At 40.4% G+C, this 21,106-nt stretch overlaps 1 protein-coding gene across 1 annotated transcript; it reads left to right on the top strand.

Annotated features, from left to right (window-relative positions):
- Nucleotides 1-4,111: 4,111 nt before the first annotated feature.
- ywhag1 (3-monooxygenase/tryptophan 5-monooxygenase activation protein, gamma polypeptide 1) lies at nt 4,112-20,133 on the top strand. The gene is made up of 2 exons (XM_059351860.1): nt 4,112-4,328; nt 17,990-20,133. Exons 1-2 carry the CDS (start codon nt 4,242-4,244, stop codon nt 18,644-18,646), a joined length of 744 nt encoding a protein of 247 aa, XP_059207843.1. The 5' UTR covers nt 4,112-4,241; the 3' UTR covers nt 18,647-20,133.
- The last annotated feature ends 973 nt before the right edge of the window (nt 20,134-21,106 follow it).

Here is a 21,106-nt window from a genome sequence, read left to right as displayed (position 1 = left end):
TCGAATCTGCTTCACAGAAGGTTTTACACTTTTTTTTTAAGCCAGCTCATTCCCTTGTCATTACCATTTGTACCTAACATGCTAATTGTTGCACTGACACATGATGTTGGTGTCGTCAGATAATATTGTAAACACCATTTAGCTGATGTTCTCAAACTGGGTCACAGGGGCAGCAGGCTAAGCAGACGTCCCTCGTCCCAGCAATGTTTTTCAGCTCTTCCTGGGGGACATGAGTTGTTCCCAGGCCAGACGAGATATATCATCTCTGGTGTGTTCTGGGTCTACTCTGGGGCATCTTACCACTTGGATGTGCCCAAAACGCCTCCAACATAAGGCACCCAGGAGGTATCCTAATCAGTTGCCTGAACAACTTCAGCTGACTCCTTTTAAAGCGAAGGAGCAGCAGCTCTACTCCGAGCTCCCTCCGGATGTCTGAGCCCCTCACACCGTCTCTAAGGCTGAGCTCAGCCACCCTACGAAGGATCTTTCATCTTTTAGTCACTACCCAAAGATCATGACCATAGTTTAGGGTTGGAACATAGATAGATGGTTAATAGAGAGCTTTGGCTTCAGGCTCAGCTCCTTTTTTTTTTTTTACCATGATGGTCCAGTACAATGCCCACATCACTGCAAACACTGCACCAAACCACCTGTCCATCTAACGCTTCATTTCACCTACACTAATGAGCAAGAGCCTGGATATTCCCTCTCCTTCACAACTTACACTCAACCCAGAGGAGGCAATGCATTGTTTTCCGGCAGAGCATCCCGGCCTCAGAGTTAAAGGTGCTGACACTCATCCCGGCCGCTTAACACTCAGCTGAAACCATTCCAGTCCCTGCCTGGGGATGCAGTTTGATATATAGCCAACAGAACCACATCATCTGCAAAGAGATCACCAAACTGAACACCCTCTTCCCCCCAGCTGCATCTTGAGACTTGAGATCCTAATCATTATTACCACAGACATGTATTTTTTGGACTTTGAGAGGTGGGGGTACTGCAGGAGCATGGGGTATCAGGAATTAATGTAAAGTTTGCAGCAACATTAGTCACAATAAGCTAACAGCCATAAGTTTGCTACAGCTTTAGCGACAAACACTCCTGAACATATTTAAATGAGAAAGGGTGCATTTAATTTGTAATAAATTAATTTGTGTAATTTCACACGTTAAACTGTAAATGCTCTCTTTAATAAAACATATTAACAGCAGCATACAATAAAATGTGTGAAAAATATGTGAGAGTTGAGAAGCCGTTAGAAGACCTTGCTATAACGCCATAAAAGCATTAAAAATTTTGGCTAATGCTGGGAATTTAGTTATTTTTTAATCTCCTAATACTTGCAGTCTGAATTATCTTAAGAGCATTTAGATCGGCCTAAAACATTAAAATAAATAAATAAATACCCATTAGACTACTTCTTGTAGATACTGTAAAAATGTATACAAAATGTAAAAATAACATTATTAAAAAATATCTTGGTAATTATTGTAATTGCAGTTTTAGCCTCCCATCCACATAACAGTCAAATTTTACTTTTAAATTAGCATTTTGATGAGTAAAATACAATTAGAGATCCAACAATTAAACTATGACTCATAGGCCTAATGAATGTGGTAAGCTGAAAAATAATAAGCTAAAATGTCTTTCCATAGTCTGGCAGGCTCAGGAGCAAAGTAGGAGCTTGTTGATGAATTTCAGAAACATCCAGGGTCTACTTGGACAGGGAAACAAAATGGCCTTTAGAAGAGGGCGTGTTTGATGACTCATGATAAAATGACTCAGCATGTCAGCGTTATGAGCCTGCCTCATAGACATACAATCATTACAGTCACCACAAATGCTGTATCCATGGTTGCAAAGATGGATTTACAAACAACTTAATCTGCATGAGAACAACCCATATTATATTCCTATATTATATACTGGTATTGTACATGAATATGCTTAAAGAAAACACTAGGAGTCTGTGCAACTGTTACACACTGTAAATGATGGGCTTGCTGTTATGTTTCTCCTCTGCCAAGCAACAATGTTGTAGTAATGTCAACATAAGACATGAACTGCTCTGTGCTCAGAGGTGTGTCTTTTCTTTATCAGCTACACAGGCATGGCAGTGACTCAGCCAATCAGAGGACAGCAAATCTGTTTCACTGACTATAATCATTATTGTGGTAATAATACACATGTCTTGCTATTTAATATATACCCGTTACAGATATTGTACATTGAACATTTGTTGAGATTTTATATTCTATAAATAACATATTACAGTATGAGGCATAGCCAGGTTATAATATGAGAACATGATCTTGTGCCATATTTTATGTTCTTATTTCAGTACATGGTGGACTATTTGGAAATGGCATTACTTCTTGACCCCTGGCTCTTATTACCCGCCTGTTCCCCGCTAACCCCAAACAATGTAAACTTTGTATCAGCTGAGATAGTGAAGGCCAGACTCTGATACAGGGCCCCTCTTCAAGACCGGGTCACAGAGTCAGCTAGGCCCCTACCATGTCAGTTGTGATTTTAGGAGTGCCTATTGATAAAGTCAATGCCTGGCCTTTGCAACAGCCTATGGAAGTCTTAGGGCAGTTGCCTGGTTGGTAAGGCTGGATTGTGGACAGAGCTAGTGGGCCGTCGAAGCCTCAGATCAGGCACAATGAACGGCCTAGAGGAAGTTGAACACCAGGGCCCTCAGTGTGAGCAATGCAAGCTGTCTATAGGCGCGTTTCCATTAGGGTGAAAAGTGGCCGCTGGGAAAGTTTCAGGCCACGCCCTCTCAAATGTCCGCTCACTTACAAAAAAAGGCCCCAGAGGGATTTACGAGACTCCGGAGGTTACGTATGGTTTGCGATCGTCGTGTAATCGTTTAGCGACAGTTTCGACCGTGACGTCACATACGTGATGGGTTAAACATGGGAGATACGCAAAACGTAAACAATAAGGAACAAGACGCCGAGATGGAAGGAGCAGAGCTTGCTGTATTTCTTGTCGCTGTGTTCATGCACATGGCAGCTGTGACTACTCGCTACTCCTTTTAAAAATGGAGTCGAGTACTTTGTCATATCCTGCTTAGCGTTCTGTCCAATCAGCAACCAGGCTTTTTTCAGGGGAGAAAAATGACCCTGTTCTTGGCCAAAAACGGCCGGTCAAAAGACCTTTCAGGATGGCTACATTTAAATTAGGGGCATTTCGGCGAGGGAGACCTGCCTCATTCCAGGTATTCGACTATAGTGGAAACACACCTTATGCTCTCACCACTAGAGCCCCCCAGACCCCTCAGTGCTTACAATATATGGGCCCCCAGATTTTAAGCACACCACTCAGGCTAGGGCCTCAGGACCCAAACAAAACTGGCATACTGCGCAAGCCTCAACAATTTAGCTAATATCCATGCTCTCTAGTTTTTTGTTGTTTTTAAACATGCATTTTTTAATACAGTGGTATTATTGAGTGTGCCTCTTAATAGACTTGTTATGATTTGAGATATAAGCAAGAGTAGTTACTTTTCAATGCAAAATATTAAAAATGTACATCTTTTCATATCGTCTGCTCATTAATTGTTTTTAAGATCAGTCATTTGTGCAGTATTCCTCCTATTTGTCCGAGAAATAGAAGTTTCCCAGGACACAAGGAGCACCACCATTAACAGAAACGCTACTTTATAGGTGATGAAATATAAGGAGCATCATATATATTTTTTATTATAGGCTATACTATTTTTACAACCTATATAAAGAGGTTGGTAATGGGGGTGGGGGGTGTCCGAGTGACATGCACCCAGGGGCCTCAGGGGACCAAAATCCGGCCCTGCTGTTGGTAGAGAAGATTTGCACTTGGGTTAGTTTTGTGATGGAAACTGTGACAGAACGACCCACGACCCACTGCCACTACAGCATATATCACCATTACATAAAAACAACCTCCTTTTTCCTTGGATATGCGAAGTGTAAACCCTCCATTGCCTGACTGTAGGGCAATAGGCTGTGCTGTCATTTTCTGTGGCCTGCCAGGCTCGTTACATCACTCCGTGAAGACACGCCTCTTTGGGTGGTGACAGAGCAGGGAGAGTGCTCGGAGGGGGAGGGGTGTCCCGTCGGCAGGCACACAGACAGCAGGCAGCAGCTGCAGCGAGAAGGACCCGGTGCCGTTTCTCTGCATTAAAACATTCATATTACGATTTTTAGCTCCTAAACACATAAGACAGCAACACACACACACGACATCTAAAAATGGTAGACCGCGAGCAACTGGTGCAGAAAGCCAGGCTGGCCGAGCAGGCGGAGAGGTATGATGATATGGCAGCTGCCATGAAATCGGTAAGTAAAGCTTCTTCTGTAATGACCTTTTCTCTTTTGGACTGTCTTTATTATGACTCGTCGATATGTGTGTGTGTGTGTGTGTGTTGGTGAGAAATGTGTAAAAAGCTAGCCAGCCTAGCATTAGGGCAGCAATACGCAGACAAGGGACGGTGCCTCTGTTAGAGCACATTTTGACCAAAGCGAAGAAGCCACACAAAATTGGTGTATGAAACTTATGATTAAAGAATACATTTATGAAAAAGACACACTCGTGAGCAGGATACATCACTGCGATAGTGACATTTGGGCAACATCATTTTGAACAGGACTGCAAGGCCCGTAAAGCCTATGTTCACATTATCACCCGTTTCCGCACATTTCAGAGATAATAGTGAAACAGTTTAGATACAATGAGGTTAAATGCAAGTGATTAGTTTGCTGTAAATCAAAGGGTTTTATCCGCGGTGTGCTGCGGTGGATTGTGGTTGAAATGCGGACTGTTTGATCTTGGGGCGGTGCCTTTCACCAGGCTGCTTTAAACACGGTCAGACTGCTCGCTAGTAACAGGACCGGGGAGGGATAACGCTCAAAATGACGATGAAACGTGATTTAAGCGTGTGTCCGAAGCAAATAAGGGCTTATTAGTGAAATACTATCAATTGAGCCCGTCGAAAGATGCGCATAGTGGCGGAGCAGAGGACGCGCTAGGTGGTACCATGATGAGGAGAGAGACACCGTGATGCTTGTGTTCCGGTGTTCATGATGCTGAGAAATAATGAGCCATCGATTTAGTGTGAAATATCTGTCTTTAGCTTGGTGCGGGCAACCTAGCGGGCAGTGTCCCTTCTATTGGTACTCGTTTGGCGCATTGGGAAGAGCAATGTTGGCTGAAGGTTGATCGCAATCGATTTGCGCAGAAGCAGCGCACAAAAATACGGAGCGATCACCTTCCAGACGTGGGTGTTGGTGGACGGACAGCAGCTTTTTCCAGAAAGCTCTCTCTAGATGTCATATTGCAGCAAATGCTCGGGTTTTTTTTTTTGTCCGCAAACTGTAGCATGACGGGCTGCCTGGTATTAATCGATGCTGTGTAGCAACCGCATCCCTGCGTCCTCGACCTCTTCCAGCAGGTTCCCACACAGAGGCGTGCCGCAGCATCTGCCAAGATGCAGCACAGGCCCACCCGTAGTGCACCATTTCATATCACAGCTTCACAAAGGCTGCATCTCTCTCTATATCACTGCTATGTGGACAATAAGATCAAATTAGGAAGGAAAGTCAAGAGATGTTGTGCAACATGACAAGGCCCACTCTGCTTTATTTAAAAGAATGACTATGATACATGTGCAGGACTAGACATTGTGTCTATGGTTATTAATAGTGATCATTTCTAGTAGCCTTTAATATGTATTTTGCTTTTTTTATACACAGGCGAGCAGTTTTGGCGTCACATTTCTATGATTTTCCTAGAATAGAAAGTGAAGTCGGTTTGGTTTTATTTACAAGGCCAGTCCTTACCATCAGCCCCAGATGTACAGGGAACTGGTTAATAGTAGATAAAGCAAGATAAGTGCAACTTTTTCTACACCAGCTTCAACTCTTAAGAGTCAACAAGTAATCTGTCAGCATGTTTAAAGGCCACGCTGCGTGCCGCTCTCCAGGACCAGACTGTATAGTGGTAATGCCAGAGGAGGGGGGGGGGGCCCGGCTCCACCCCTTCCAATTTCTGCCGAGTCAGAGAGAGAGCTGCCCCTCACCCAGCCAGTCTCTCTGCAGCACTGGGCAGCGGGGTGTGTCTGCTGCCTCGCCCATCATTTGAGGGGAATCCCTTGCCACTGCAGACATGGTAACCACCCCGATGGCAACGGAACCAAATAACCAGGATTACAGAACACGACACACTGCCCAACCTCTGGAGGACTGTAACGCTTCAGCCTCAGGGACCGGGCCCAGCGAAAACGGACAATAATGTTGATTTCATTTTCACCACTGCCTTTAAAAGATTACATTAGATATGAGGACAGCATATCCTACCATCCAGTATATTTTTACAGCACTAATAATTTAGTCATCTTTATAGGAAATCAGATTTATTAAAGATCTCATTATTTGGGACAGGTATTTATTATTTGGAGCTAGACTAGAGCTTGAAATCCAAAGCCAAGGGTTTTAAATGAGAGACAGGTTTACTTCTTTTTATTAATAATTCATCTGAATTGTTACATCCAGCAAAAATGTCCCAGCAGAGAGTCATTATGAGTCCGCGAATGTCTTACCAAAATCTTATTTATTGGCTTCGTGTGTGACATCACAGGTTTGGGAGCAGCCATAAATTCTGCCTGTCCTCCTTCTGTCTGTCGGGGACATTCATCAGTGATCAGTAACCGATCAGTAATGCAGAATATTTTAAAGTGTGTGCGAGTCTCTAGTGATTTTATTAGCCTTGGACCAAGAGTCAGAAAATTAAATTACACTCATGGACTTCTAGATGAAAGAGTCACATGAACTGAAAATGTGTTTTTTTTTTAGTTGTTCCAATAAATGCTTTAGTGCATCAATTATTCAAAGGGGACGCCAAAGAAATTATTTAAAAGGTATTTCTGAGAAATGCCTGTTCTTCTGCCCTATAGTTTGGTAAACTGTACTTTACAATAAAGTACTAAGCACTGTATGTATTAGTAATAATGTATATAGTACAAAATACCTGCTTGAATTGACAATTTAAAAAAAAATTTTGAGTGACAAATATTGAATATTAATGTAAAATGATCTCATATTACAGTACGCATATCTAATGAAACTATTACATCATAGTATCCACATGGGCACACAGCTTCAGCCCTTTGATACACTAATGATTCATTACTAAAGGATGACATCAGTACAGCAGTTTTAACATAAGACATGCATTTGAAGTGTTAAAAAACATTAATATGTTGTTTTTTTTGCTTTTATCTCCCAAATGACCATGCCAGTGTCTTTGAATGTTGTAGCCCATTCACTTTAAATTGTGCACATTATCATTCATTTGCTTATGGAGATACATATCGTTTTATACCTCACGGGCAGCTATTGTAGGGATTCTGCTGATTTCATGTTTTAATAATGATCATTTTCAACACTTGAAGAGCTTCTAAGAGTACACCATTATATTAATAATTTTAATGACTTTTTTAAGTTTTTCATTCAGTTTACCCTGCGACTAGCAGTGCTTCTTGGTTTTAAGTAATGAAAACCATGTTGAGGGTAACCTTGAGCCTTAAATGCCTTTACACGATGGGGGTGTGATTAATTTACACGTCAATATATTTTCAAACTGTTGTTTTTGCCATAAGTGATGTGCTTTATTGAACATGTGTTCAACTCAGGTTTGACCTGATTCGCATGAGACCGCATTCACAAGTTAATCCCTGAGCGTCACTGTTTACAGAGACTTCTGTCTGCAACTGCAGCTCAATACAAATGACTGCTGAACCGCAGAGTTATGTAGTTGCACAGAATTAGATTAGGTAAAGTAACTACTCAGGGTTAGGGTTAAGTTGCAGTTTCAGTTGATTTTCTCACCGCCGCTCTCTCTGTTGAGCTTTATTAAACTGGCCGACTCATACATAAATGTCTAAAGGAACATGAGCTTAAGTCTCCGTTCTGTTTGTGAAAAGTGGGCAGTGTCAAAGTCACGTTTAATTCCTGGTTGAGATGACGGTCAAGATTTGATGATGTGCAGTGCTCCATCACATCAACCACACGTGGGTTTGACCCATTTCGCTGCATTGGTCTGAAAGCGGTAATTCAGATCCCAGCATCTGGTATCCAGGGTCCCATAGCAACAGCATATATATATTCTCCATTTCTGTGAAATCAGGGACTGTTAGAGCTGTTAGAGCTCACTTTCATAGAAGTGTTAACAGTTCTGTGCTTGACCAAGATTGATTTAACCAAGTGACCATAGCTGGTATGATTCAACTCGATTATTTTGAATTAGCTGTGACACACACTCGCGCACGCACACGCACACGCACACGCACACACACACACACACACACACACACACAGCCAATTACAGAGCGTCTAAGGAAGTGCATGGCACAGAGAGCCAGGGCTTCCATCTCACTTAATGAAGTGAATGCATTATTCTCTTATGGAAGCCCTTTCAATGCATTAACAGATGCATTGTGCTGCAGCTGCTCCGTCCATACACTGAATGTATGTTTAATATAGTAGTGTTTTTTTGCGTTGGATCAAATCAAATGGTCAACATAAATGTCTCAGGGTGCAACACAGCAGCTAATTAACCAACTGCCAGACTATGATCAGTATTGGTCAATTGCTGACCATTGCAACAAAGAAGAAATTATGATATAAATAGCCAGATAGTACTATATGTTCAGTATCGGTACCATTTAGATAAAAATGAATAAAATGGCTAACACATTTTCTAAATCACCCTAAGCATCGTTTTCTGCATTATGTTTTCTGGATAAAAGGTTTTCATATCGGCCCATATCTGACCACATGTGCTGGGCCAATATCTGTCAATAAAATCAGACAGTCGATAAATCAGTCAGGCTCTATAGACTCAGACTCCCATACTCTGTAAATGCGGTAACTGTATCCCACCGAATACCCAAATACTGAAATAAACCCAATAACATTTCAGTTTCTTCTGTCGACGGTTACACTTGGCTTCACACCGCCGCTGAAGTCTGGCACTTCAGCATCTGATTTGTCTGCTGCTTTGGGAAACAACATAATTTGGAGGAGAAACAGTGACTTGATCCATAATATTTTTTATCCACTTTATTCTCGCTGCTAAAAGCAGGTTTTTTCTTTGCTGCCAAACACATTTCAATAGAAAACAGTGTTGCGTGCGGGAGTGATCTCCATGGGAGTGGTGTGAGTATGATGGTGCATTTTGTTGGTGATATCATCAAATAGAATTATTGTCTCTAGATGTGCCCGTGATGTGAAGTTTTTTAATTTGACTCCTTTGATGAGCGTCATTTTCAATACTGATTGCTCCAATCAGTGTGCTAAACTAGGAAATGGGGTTACAGCCCCAGAAAATGTCTGTCTTCTCTCACCATTTCCTGTTTTCTAGTTCATCCTCATCCTCATTTCGGAGTTTTTGTCCAGGGGGCAGGAGGCATCCAACTTGTATTTCTTTTCTGAAGTATGAACACTCTCCTAAACCTCAATCCAATTATGAATGCAGCCAGTGTCATCTCAGGACATTTCAGGCTGTCCCGAAATGTGTCTTGACTCAGTGGTGAGTCACAAAGGCACTATGAGAAACACCCACCGTACCCACCTACACACACTATAATCAGATTCATTTCACAACATCTTACTTACATCTGCAGCGAGATGTGCAGAACTGAACAGTACCACTATTATCTTGAAGTTGCTATGGTGTCTGTCTACTTTTCCTTTTGCTTTGTCACTGCCAACAAGTGAAGGGACGTAAATGTCAGCAGCATTATAAAGAATCACATTGACACATCTATCCTGACTTGCGGTTGTAATATAGTTCAAAGGAAAAGAGGTAGTTGGGAAAGTTATATTATACATCCTTTCTGACAACTTAGAACATCTCAACTCAGCGTGGAGTGTGAAAACATGTACAGACTGATGTCAGATTTAAGGATATTCGCATCTTTTTCAGGCGTTGCGTCATGCTAGATGAGATGAGATGTGGCAGCAGTTGCCATTATCCAGTACTCACAGATGTTGAATCATTATAAAATGATCTTCTATGGGGACACAAAGAATCCTTGTGTCTCATCCTAGGGCTGGGCAATAATTCAATATGATAATTCATCATCTTCCAATGAAATTTTATCCTGATAAAATCATAAATCAAATACTGTGACGCAAATTATGTCGTCTAAATTAATAACAAGAAGTACTGGGGCTCAGCGAGTTGTGTCTGAAAATGTCTGTCGTATATATTTTCAATACAGTTTATATTGTGATAATAAAAAAAGCAGCATCCGAATTGAATTATGGTTGGAATAGATGATATGACTAAACTCTATCAGATTAATATAATCGTATATCACGGTACCGTAAATATCACGCCAGGGTAATTGTTCTGTAAAGTCACTGATTATTTTCTTATTTGGAACTACCATGTTCTATAAACGGAAAAACCTGCCTCACCTGAGACAGCACTACAGTTAAAAACAAAAGATTCAAAACAATAAAACTATAACTCTTCCAAAAGGCTTCTGAGGGTCCCGAGAGCAATCAAAGTTAACAGGTTTTAAAGTTAACAGGACTCCTTCTGCTCTGCATATGGGTCAATGACGTGATCTAATCCATTGTCAGTTGGTGTAACCAGTATTTTTTTCCATAAAAATCTGATATCTATATACAGGAAAACAAAAGTGAAATCAAATGAGGAAAAAAATACAATCCACGTTTACATTGCAAGATTATGGTATATAACAAATTTTACATAATTTTTCAAAACTTTAGAAAACATTTTTGTTGGTTTTATAAGAATATATTCTGCTCAATATTGACAAAATCTGTATATGTAGAAATACTCAGAAATATGTTTTTTTTAAATGAAGTAATTAAATGTATAAGTCCACCTAAATACACTGTAGGTGGAAAAAGTTTATAATTAATTTGTGGTTACACCATTTGACATCTTGCCAACCCTTATTTGTCACTGACCCACATACAACTTCACTCTGTTCAAATCATATTACTTACAGGCAGCGACATTCACAAAAAAACACAAAACTAGAGACCACTAGAATAGCCATCATGGTGGAAAGATTATCAGCAAATCTCTACCGGTTGACAAATTTCTTCCCCCTGCACAGTGTTTACCGTCTTATCGCCCAACCTCAGTCATGGCAATGTTAACGGCATTTGGGTTGCACTACACTCCGACTATTGCACATGGGAGCAAAACTGGAATGAATCATGAGGCACTGTTTCAAGTACACAAAAATAGTCTTTACCATGTGTACCATGTACCCTTTCATATTGACAATATATTTATTAAATTACAAGAAAACATGCTAAGTCTTCATTAATACTGTAGTCGTGAATAAGTGTGACAAAAACTATGTCACTATTGTCTCTATGTATAACTGGCATGGTCAGGAAAGACTCTGAGGCTAACAAGGATTCTCTTCTATCTAAGGATGGGAATAATTAATCGATGATTGATTAATGGATGTTAAGAATTTGGTCAATCACATGGAATTTATATTCGATCTGTGTATTTTTTTATTTTAATTCTATCTCTGACTGTGTATCAGTATCACTGAACTGAAACTAGTCTGAGCGTTCAGTTCTGAGTCTGTACATCAATAAGCTAATGAGCTGAGAATTAAGTTGGATAAAGCTACAGTTTACAAACTGAAAGTTGCAATAACAATTATAAAACACACAGAAATACAAGAGGATTAATTTGAGCAAAACTAGCTTACTGTATCAAACCTTGCTAGCATGCATTACTGAGTTTTATTTTATCCAAAACTTATTTAAACACACAACACATTTAAAAATGCAAAAAAATTACTGTGAGAACTAACCTCATAAAAACATAAAATATTGAAGTCCTTGACGTTATCTTTACAGTTTAATCTCAGAGTTAGTTTTACGATTGACAGGATCAAGTCTCTTTTTGTCCTTTCAAAATAAAAGCGTCCGTTATCAAAACAGGCTTTTGCATAGTACTGTATATATATCTTTTATTTTGCCCATGTATGCATGCAGCGATTAATCGATTAATTGATTGTCAACGTTATAGATAATCCAGTTGGCAGGTTTCTTCCAAACACCCATCCCTAGTTCTATCGTCCTAAGAAAGGATTTTTAAAAATGTAGGGCTCTTCTTAACACCAGATCAGTGCACCTCTCTAGCTTCCATAACTTGTTCTTTCCCTGTTTTAATTTTAGCTTGGTTCTTGTGTTTATTGTGTTTCTTAGTTCATGTCACTTGGCACCACATCTCATGTTTGTATTAGAATGGTTGTTGCTTTATTGCTTGGGCATCATGATGAAGGTTATTTGTTTGGGATTTCATGCCCCTGAATGAGTTGACAGGATTATTACGGACCTGAAAAATATGAAAAAAGGGATTTGGACGAGATGGGAATAGAACCCTAAATCTTAAAAACACAAGTAAACTGTCAGCCCGTGTCCCTGAGATAGTCTGTGATAGTCTATGACCACGTATTAGTAATGCAATTGCACAATAATCTCAGTACTGTCATTGTTAGTAACTACTAGTCGATACGTGAAGAGTCTGCAGTGCCCCAAACTGTGATCTGGAAATGAAGAATTTGTTTTTATTAACATGTCATTAATATGACCTGGTAGTAATTTACAGCATGTAAACATGAATATAAACTGTTTAATATTATTACCTTCATTCACATATGGAATTGTTTGTGTTGTCATGAAAGTAAATTGGGAGGTGCTATTGTAACCCTCATTTGACCTCAATGGTAGAACACATCTGCCTTTTACAACAACAGCTAAGCAGGAAAAAATGTGGGCTGAATACAACAGTCCTGTAGTATACACCCACTTTATAAGCTAATACTTACTCACAGTAATATGTGATACATGTACCAGCAGAAAAACAGGGTGGATTTTCACCTGCACTTTTAATCACATTGTGTATTCCCTGTTTTTCTTCTCTTTTTTATTAGCGAGAAACTACAACCAACAGAGAGACTTAAATTAACTAGCATTTAATTTAATAACCATCAGAGCTCTATTTATGAGTATTTCACCTAAAAATAGATATGTACAAACCAGAAAAATAATTTACGAGCACAGCATGTGAGTTACTACTGCCTACTGTAAAAAAAAATTATCCCTGCTGCTTATCATTTAAAAACTACTAGTCCCATAATTCCAAAAGCGTAATTTTTTTCAATCACAGTAGAGTTTTCTGTGATGACGCAACTTGTGTCAGGAGAGAAAGGTAAATACTGAAAAAAAGATATAATAGCCCATATGATAACGTTATACTTGCAGATATTGCTGCCAATTAATCAAATTGTTTCTTTTTTGAGCGAAAAAAAGACGAGGAGAAAGAAGATTTTAACGTTAATGTTAGAAATGACGGCTTGTTTGTTTGTTTTTATTTAGATCCCCATTAGCTTTTGCAAAGCATCAGCTATTCTTCCTTGGGTCTATCATATTTCAGTGTGACAAATATAATGTAGAAATACACAGAATGATAAGCTAGTAACAACTGAGGTTGTCAGGATATCAGAATTTGACACTTTGGTACAAAAACAGATACTCAATACGACTTTCGATACCAAAAAAACAAAAAGAAGAAAAAAGTCCTAAGTACACAAAGAATAACGTTTTTAATACTTTTGAACCTTGGTAACAACATGGTAGATGAGAACACCATTAGCAAATCTTCCAGCCAAGGGAAAAGCGTTAGTTTTTGAAGTTTTTGTTTGCAGCTAGCGTTAGTATGTTTTGCAAATATCTTAGAGCTGTTTTCAATGTGTACAATTTTCAAAAAATCAGTTTCAGTATTTTATAAAGCTCACAATATCCTGAGGCCAATGGCTCCTGTCTAGATACTAGGCTCATCCACTTCCATAGACCACTGGTTTCCACATCATAATTGCACACAAGGGAACAGAGCACACCCACACATGCAGTATAAATATATGTAATACACTTGCTAATGTGTTAGTTTAAAAAAAATCCACTGTGCTCCAAAAATTTTTCATTTATGAGTATTTGTACTCCTTTGAGGGGAAAAATAACTTAGAGCCCTGACCAGTCCAGGAGCCTAATTAGGTCTGCACACCTCCCCCATTCCTTTTGAGTGACCAACCCTTTATGTGTCTCATCTTTGGATACGCATATCAGCTGTAATCACAGAAAAACTACTGTCATGTGTGGTAGCGTAGCAACAAAGAACTATTTGAAGCCCTCTTTCCAACCATCATCACTAAGACACACACATGTGCCGCCTTGCATCCCACTTTTCTTAGCCCTATTCACACTGCCAGTGACGTCAGGTAGTCCAGGGCGCCTTTGTGCTTTGCTGCCTGAAAGAGTGTCGGTGGGGGGGTTGTCACATCAGGTTTGGAGAGCCCGGGAAGTGAGAGCAAATGAGCAAGGAAAAGACAGAAGGGAAGCATGGAACAGGAAGAAAAATGGGGAGCTGTGGGACTGTGGAAAGCCTTCATTATGTGAATTGTAATCCATTAAATAGAAATGTAAGGCGGCGGCCATTGAGGGCTAACCCAGCCTCTACTTAGGCCCAACGTATCGTCTTACTCTCCCAGCCCTGCAGCTCTTACAGCGTCTCTCCTGTGGATATTAATGGTCATGCAGAGAGCTGTCAAAGAGGAAGTTATTGATTGTCCTGCCTGGCCTTTGTTTGTATTAACACTCAGTTGTTTGGAAGTTTGACTGCCTTGTGCAAGGATGAGTCACGAGAGAGCAGGCGAGATTGATGAGCTTTATGGGTAGACAGAGCTCTATTGTCATCGCCACACCACAGCTTCCGTCAGGGCTTTCTGCTCACCCTGCAGCCCTCTGAAACAAAGGCATCCATGTTTTTACAGACATGTTGTTTAGGCCCTTGTTTTTCTGACCTCTCTGTTGCTCCGGGACTGACCTACTCTGCTGGTTGCATTTGCTGTAGGTCAAATACTTGTTTAGGCTAATTGTAATTTAATGGGCTATGGCATAGAGTGGTATAGAGCTGAGGCTGTGCTTCAGCAATGACTAATGAGAATGGGGGGCAGGGTGACTTTCTCTTGTGCTTGTAAGTGGGATCATTACGTAACGGATGTGATTTTATTGTTTTCCTGTCTTCATACTCATCCAGTACAGAGGTCATTTTATTTATGTCAGTCGTAAATTTTTACAATGTCTTATGTAGAAACACTTCCTTGTGAACAAGCAAACATGTTGACAGAACTGCAATTGGGTGCACTGTCCATTACAAAGCAAAGGAAGGAACCAAAGGCATGACGGTTGGTTGTTTGGCTACGCTTCAGAACAAGTCATGGGAAATGCAAACTCAGAGGGATGTTTCCCGTGGGGAACATGAAAGTTCACTAAAAATTCCCTGACAGTCTGGCCACTAATTATCTTATGGAGTCAACTGATTATTGGCACCAAAAGTACAAAGTGATGAAATGTCTGAAATATGCAGAGATGCTGTGAGATATTGGTGGGTCATGGTGATCTAGCTTTAAGATTTTAGAAATGTGCAACTTTTGATCAAGTATTGGCTTTACACGTCCCAGAACTGGTAGGGTTTATTATCTGTTGTCCATCACTATACAGTCTAAAGCCATGCTAGCGACTCTGTGGAGTTGTCCTGTGAAGATGCTTTGAGCTAAATACTAACATACTCACAGTGACGAACATTTAGATTTCCAGCAGGCAATATTTACTAGGTACACATTCTTTATTTGGTTTAACACCGTACAAATAAGTACAACACAACACTAACACAAAGTGCAGCTGCAGCTGACCAAATGTAGTTTTTCAGGTATTCGGTCACAACTTTTTTTTCATATTTTGAGCCACACATTTGACAATTTGACCTGATAAAAGGCAAGGAAAGCTCATGTTCAAATGGCAATTGCTCATCCTCTGACCAGCATGAACGCGCTCTATACATTTTGCGGACAGGCCAACCGACTCCCATCACCATCCTCAGGCCCTGCAAGGTTGAAGCACGATTGAAGGAAGACGTTGCTTGTGGTTTTGGTGTCCTTCCATGTTTCATTTGCAGGGTGTTGGCTTTTGAATAATTTGTGTCCTCTACAGAGCCATGAAAATGACATTGCTGGAGCTGGCTGCCAGTGTGAGAGTTGGCTGAAAGGTGTGAGATATGAAATGGCTTGTTTGCACTTATCCCCACCCACAGTGGTGCAGCGTTCTCCATACCATCAGCTATGTCAGCATCCTTGCCATTAGCAGCTTGTTGCCAGTATCTCCAGCAGAGATAGTAAGGCTTTCACAAACAAAGCAGATTTTGCAGTTACCATGGAAACGGGATTGCACTGCTGATTGCTCTTTGCCCTCCACTCCCTTGCTTTTTCAGTAATCTCATCCTAGAGGACGGTCAGGTCTGTTGAAGTGAACTGTTGTTTTAATCGCTACTTTATGAGTCCCTGAGCACGAGAGATTGGTGTGGTTGTATATAAGGACTTAACACATGAGCACATGATTAGTCATACGTTTGTGTTAATAGAGGCCGTAGTAACAACTGGAACAGGGATTAGCAGCCACTGTGTGTTATTGGAGTCTAACCAAAGCAGAGTGACACAGCTGTTTGCTCATGAATCGTGACTGTGATGCACCTCAAAAGGTCACAGGTTTAAGCTTCCTGTCCTTGAGCAACACACTGAGATTCTGCCATGAGTCGAGGATGCTGCACAGACATTACAATGCAGCACAACATCTGGGGAATATTTGTTTCACAATGTGATGAAAAAGTGATACAAAACACAGCAAACAGACTATTTTCAGCCAAGTTACCATGGCTCTATGGACGGCAATGCTCAATCAGCCCACCACTTTGGTCTAGACAGAAATATCTATTGGACTGATTGCTATGAAATTTTTATGAACAAATACCTGACACTCTCATTCAGCCTCAGCTCAGTGTTTGTGGTAACTGATATTTGCAAATGCAACTAAGATGGTGAAGATGGTAAATATTATACGTACTTGCTAAACAGGAAAAAGTTAGAATTGTTATGTCACCATATTAGAATTCTCTAAGCTTTAATGTGACCAATTCATGGTTCAGACAATACGATATTTTTGTTTTGATGGTTACTGTGTCAGATGAGACCATGAATTCTTGAGACATGACAGAACCCGGCATGAGTACTGCTACTTGGAGCTGTTAGCATGGCTGTTTACCAAAAAGGGAAATATTTCTTTTGCTGTTGAGATTTTACAGAAGTCTTTATTATTTTATCTATTTTCTGGGGCGTCATAGTAAAAGCAAAACAGGTTTTAGATAAAGCCTGCTTATTTTTTTCCCCACTTAAATATATAAATTATATCCGTACAATTTCCCAGTTTTATACCCAGAATGTATTTCTCTGTTGACCGATATAACGTTCAATAAGGGCATTGTGGAGAGCCGTTCCACGTGATCGGCCGGGCCCCCTGCTTTGCTACGCTCATGGAACTGAATTCTGTCCTGAAAAAGAAAGTAACAACAGGCTTTATACTCAGAAAAGGTCTGTAAAGATGCCTCTGCTGCACAGCCCCAGTGGGGTATAAAGGATTAAATCCTCCAGCCAGACACAGGCCTGTCGAAACAAAACAAAACCGGCTTTCAGCGCTGCGGACAACCAATCAGGAGTCACCTCTGAGGGTGATGTCAGTGAGCTGGAGGTGTGGTATAACCCGTGACTGTTGACTTGGGGGCTGGACAATTTGTCTGGAGGCATCTGCAACAGGTTTTTTTGCTTATGTTGTCCAACAACTTGTGATGGCTGGAGTTTGTCGTACGTGCACAGGAGAGTTTTTATGTCAACAGTCAATGCAGCATGTTAATGGTTATTAATGTCCCATTGTCACTGAGACAGATCTTCGCATACAGTATTTACTGTAAACATAATATACAATTGAGATGGGGGAAAAAAAGTCATGCTAACACCTTCATATTTTCTCTTTCTTTTTTGTTTCTGCAGGTCACAGAGCTGAATGAAGCGCTATCCAATGAGGAGAGGAACCTCCTCTCTGTTGCCTACAAGAACGTGGTCGGGGCGAGGCGTTCATCCTGGCGCGTCATCTCCAGCATTGAGCAGAAAACGTCGGCCGACGGTAACGAGAAGAAGATCGAGATGGTGCGGGCCTACCGGGAAAAGATCGAGAAAGAGCTGGAGGCCGTCTGCCAGGACGTGCTGAACCTCCTCGACAACTTCCTGATCAAGAACTGCAACGAAACGCAGCACGAGAGCAAAGTGTTCTACCTGAAGATGAAGGGCGACTACTACCGCTACCTGGCCGAGGTGGCCACGGGGGAGAAGAGAGCCGCTGTGGTGGAGTCCTCCGAGAAGTCCTACAGCGAGGCCCACGAGATCAGCAAGGAGCACATGCAGCCCACCCACCCCATCCGCCTGGGCCTGGCTCTCAACTACTCTGTCTTCTACTACGAGATCCAGAACGCCCCAGAACAGGCGTGCCACCTGGCCAAGACCGCCTTCGACGACGCCATCGCCGAGCTGGACACCCTGAACGAGGACTCCTACAAAGACTCCACTCTCATCATGCAGCTGCTACGAGACAACTTGACGCTGTGGACGAGCGACCAGCAGGACGACGAGGGAGGAGAGGGCAACAACTAAAGAGTCCAAAACCTCATTCTGCCAAAACAACACAACACGCGCGCTCACAAATGATGACAAAATAATAATACTAGTTAAAAAGTTCTTAGAAATAAAAAAAAGGGAGGGGGGGTGGTGGTGGAACATCGGCGGCCAATTTAGCCGATGGTACTAACGTGGCTGCTGTTCTTTATTTTTCAACAAATTAAAAGTGAAAAAAAAAGTTGGAGGGAAGACAATTTTAGTTTGTGAAATAACCTACAATTAAAAAAAATCAATAAAAAGAATGAAACCCCCTCCTTGGTAGCCTCTGCAGCATTTGCCAAAATACCACTTTAGAAGCAAGAGGTATGTCATTCATCACAGTGTGACTATTGGGTAATGATACCTTCACACTGGCAGAGACTGGTCTTATCGCGCAAATGAAGCTGAGCTGTCTTATTGTATTTGGTGAGGGGAGGAGCATTCAGAAATTGAGTTTCGATGCTTGAGCAACCAGAAAATTAGAGTAACCTTGAATGTCACGGCCTCGCTTAGTGGGAGAGAAAGACAAGGGAGAGAGTGAGACGGGTTACAGAGATGAAGACGGGCTTTTTAGGAGGGTGTCATCGTGTAACTCCAAACGTACCGACATCTTTTAGTTGCACCACACTATGATCGTTGAGTGAAAAGCAGGTTGTCTCTGTTATTGAAGATAACATAAAAAAATGTTTTTGTTTGCTTTGTGTCAGGTATGTGTCCAGCTCAGTCACACAGTCATACTGTAACTAAAAATACAAATTCATAAAGTAAACTTAGTGCAGCTTGTCCCTCTCATGTGCTGATGTGCTTTATTAAATAAATTAACTGTTTTTGGACACCTAATTCTTATTGTCAGTATTGTCGTTACTATAACAACTTCTATTGGCTCCTTGTAGGAAACGATTTGATTCGCAGAAATCCAGATAGCAAAATAAAATGAATGGAAATTTTTAAAAAATATATGGTGATTTCAACATTATCATGAGTCCACCCTTATTCTCCGGTTATGCTATCTTCATAACAATCAGTAGGATCTCTGAAACGGCACCTGGAACCACAGACTTGATTAGTGAAGTATAATTTGTGGACAGAGCACATGCAATGTTAAGTGGAAGCTCTAAAAGCAGATTTGAGGTTTGTGGATTTACTTTGTCTTCAGTTTCTTCTTGGTCAAGAAATGCACTTGCCTATTATACTGTTTCTTCAGTGTAAGATGATAACTGCTCCAATATTCTCCATAATACAATATTGTGCATGCTGGTGATGTATTTATACAGTAGCTTCAATTTATTAACTTATACTGTAGATGTTATGTATTCATATGAACATGGAATTACTAGACCTTAATCGGATTATTTTCTATTTATTTCTTTTTATTGCGATTGTTAGCTAGACCTTATTTTAATCTGTGTTTTCTTTACTCCATTTGCTGAAGTACGCTATACCAAAACAGTGATTGTTAACAATAAATTGATCTGTTACGGACATCGCTATGGTCACATGCAGTTCTTGGTAAAGGTGGAAAAAAATTTAAGAAAACATTGGTTTGTGATATTTGAGTGTCAAAGGTGGACACAACAGGAGTTCTGGTCCTTAATGTCACTGAATGGACATTGCCCGTAAAATAAATGATAATTAATAGTTAAAATATTGTAAATCAACTGAAATATTAACACTGTAAACTGCAAAAGTATCTCTTTTACATTTGGTGTATAACAATACAACTGCAGTTAGTGACATACAGTCTCATAGGAAAGGAAACATACTCAAATATAATGCATTAATAAATTAAACTGTCTGAAAAGTGAAAAACATGTCCACTTGTAAGTACTCGTATACCTTGTAGGGTTGTCACGATACTAAAATTTTCAATTCGATACTCGATACCATTTTCGATACCACAAGGATAAAAACAAAGACCCCAAAATTTAACAGAAATTTAATTTATTTTTTTACTTTTTATTTTTTTTTTATTACAAGAAAAATGCAACATGTAAAAATTAACAGAACCACAGGTTAAATATTTATAATAAAAAACAGTTGTGCAAAAAGAACTGCAACTACGATAACAGGCTTCAGATACTCGATACTTTTGAAAATGAGTATTGTATCCGGATACAATGTTTTAGTATCGATACTTTTTTGAGCATCGACAACCCTAATACCTTGTAGCAATACCACTATGAAAAAATACTCAAAATTCTACTTGAATAGAAGTAAGGATTTGTTACCAGTGAAATGTGTAAGAATCAATAGTTAAAATAGGCTGTTTGTTATGCAGAATGGTCCCTTTTATAAGGGTTAGGGTTAGCAAGTCTTGGGTGCAAAGTATTTTAAAAGGTGCCTTATGTGACATTCAGAGGCTGAGGTGGACTTGGCTGCACACAGCTCTCGTCTCTGACCGGGCCTAGCTCACACTCAGTGGAGCAACCTGCCCTGAGGGTGGGCACTACGATTCCT

Source organism: Centropristis striata, chromosome 15, assembly GCF_030273125.1.
Source record: "Centropristis striata isolate RG_2023a ecotype Rhode Island chromosome 15, C.striata_1.0, whole genome shotgun sequence".
NCBI lineage: Eukaryota > Metazoa > Chordata > Actinopteri > Perciformes > Serranidae > Centropristis > Centropristis striata.
Note: the sequence above shows the minus strand (reverse complement) of the source record. Positions and strands in the feature narration are given on the sequence as shown.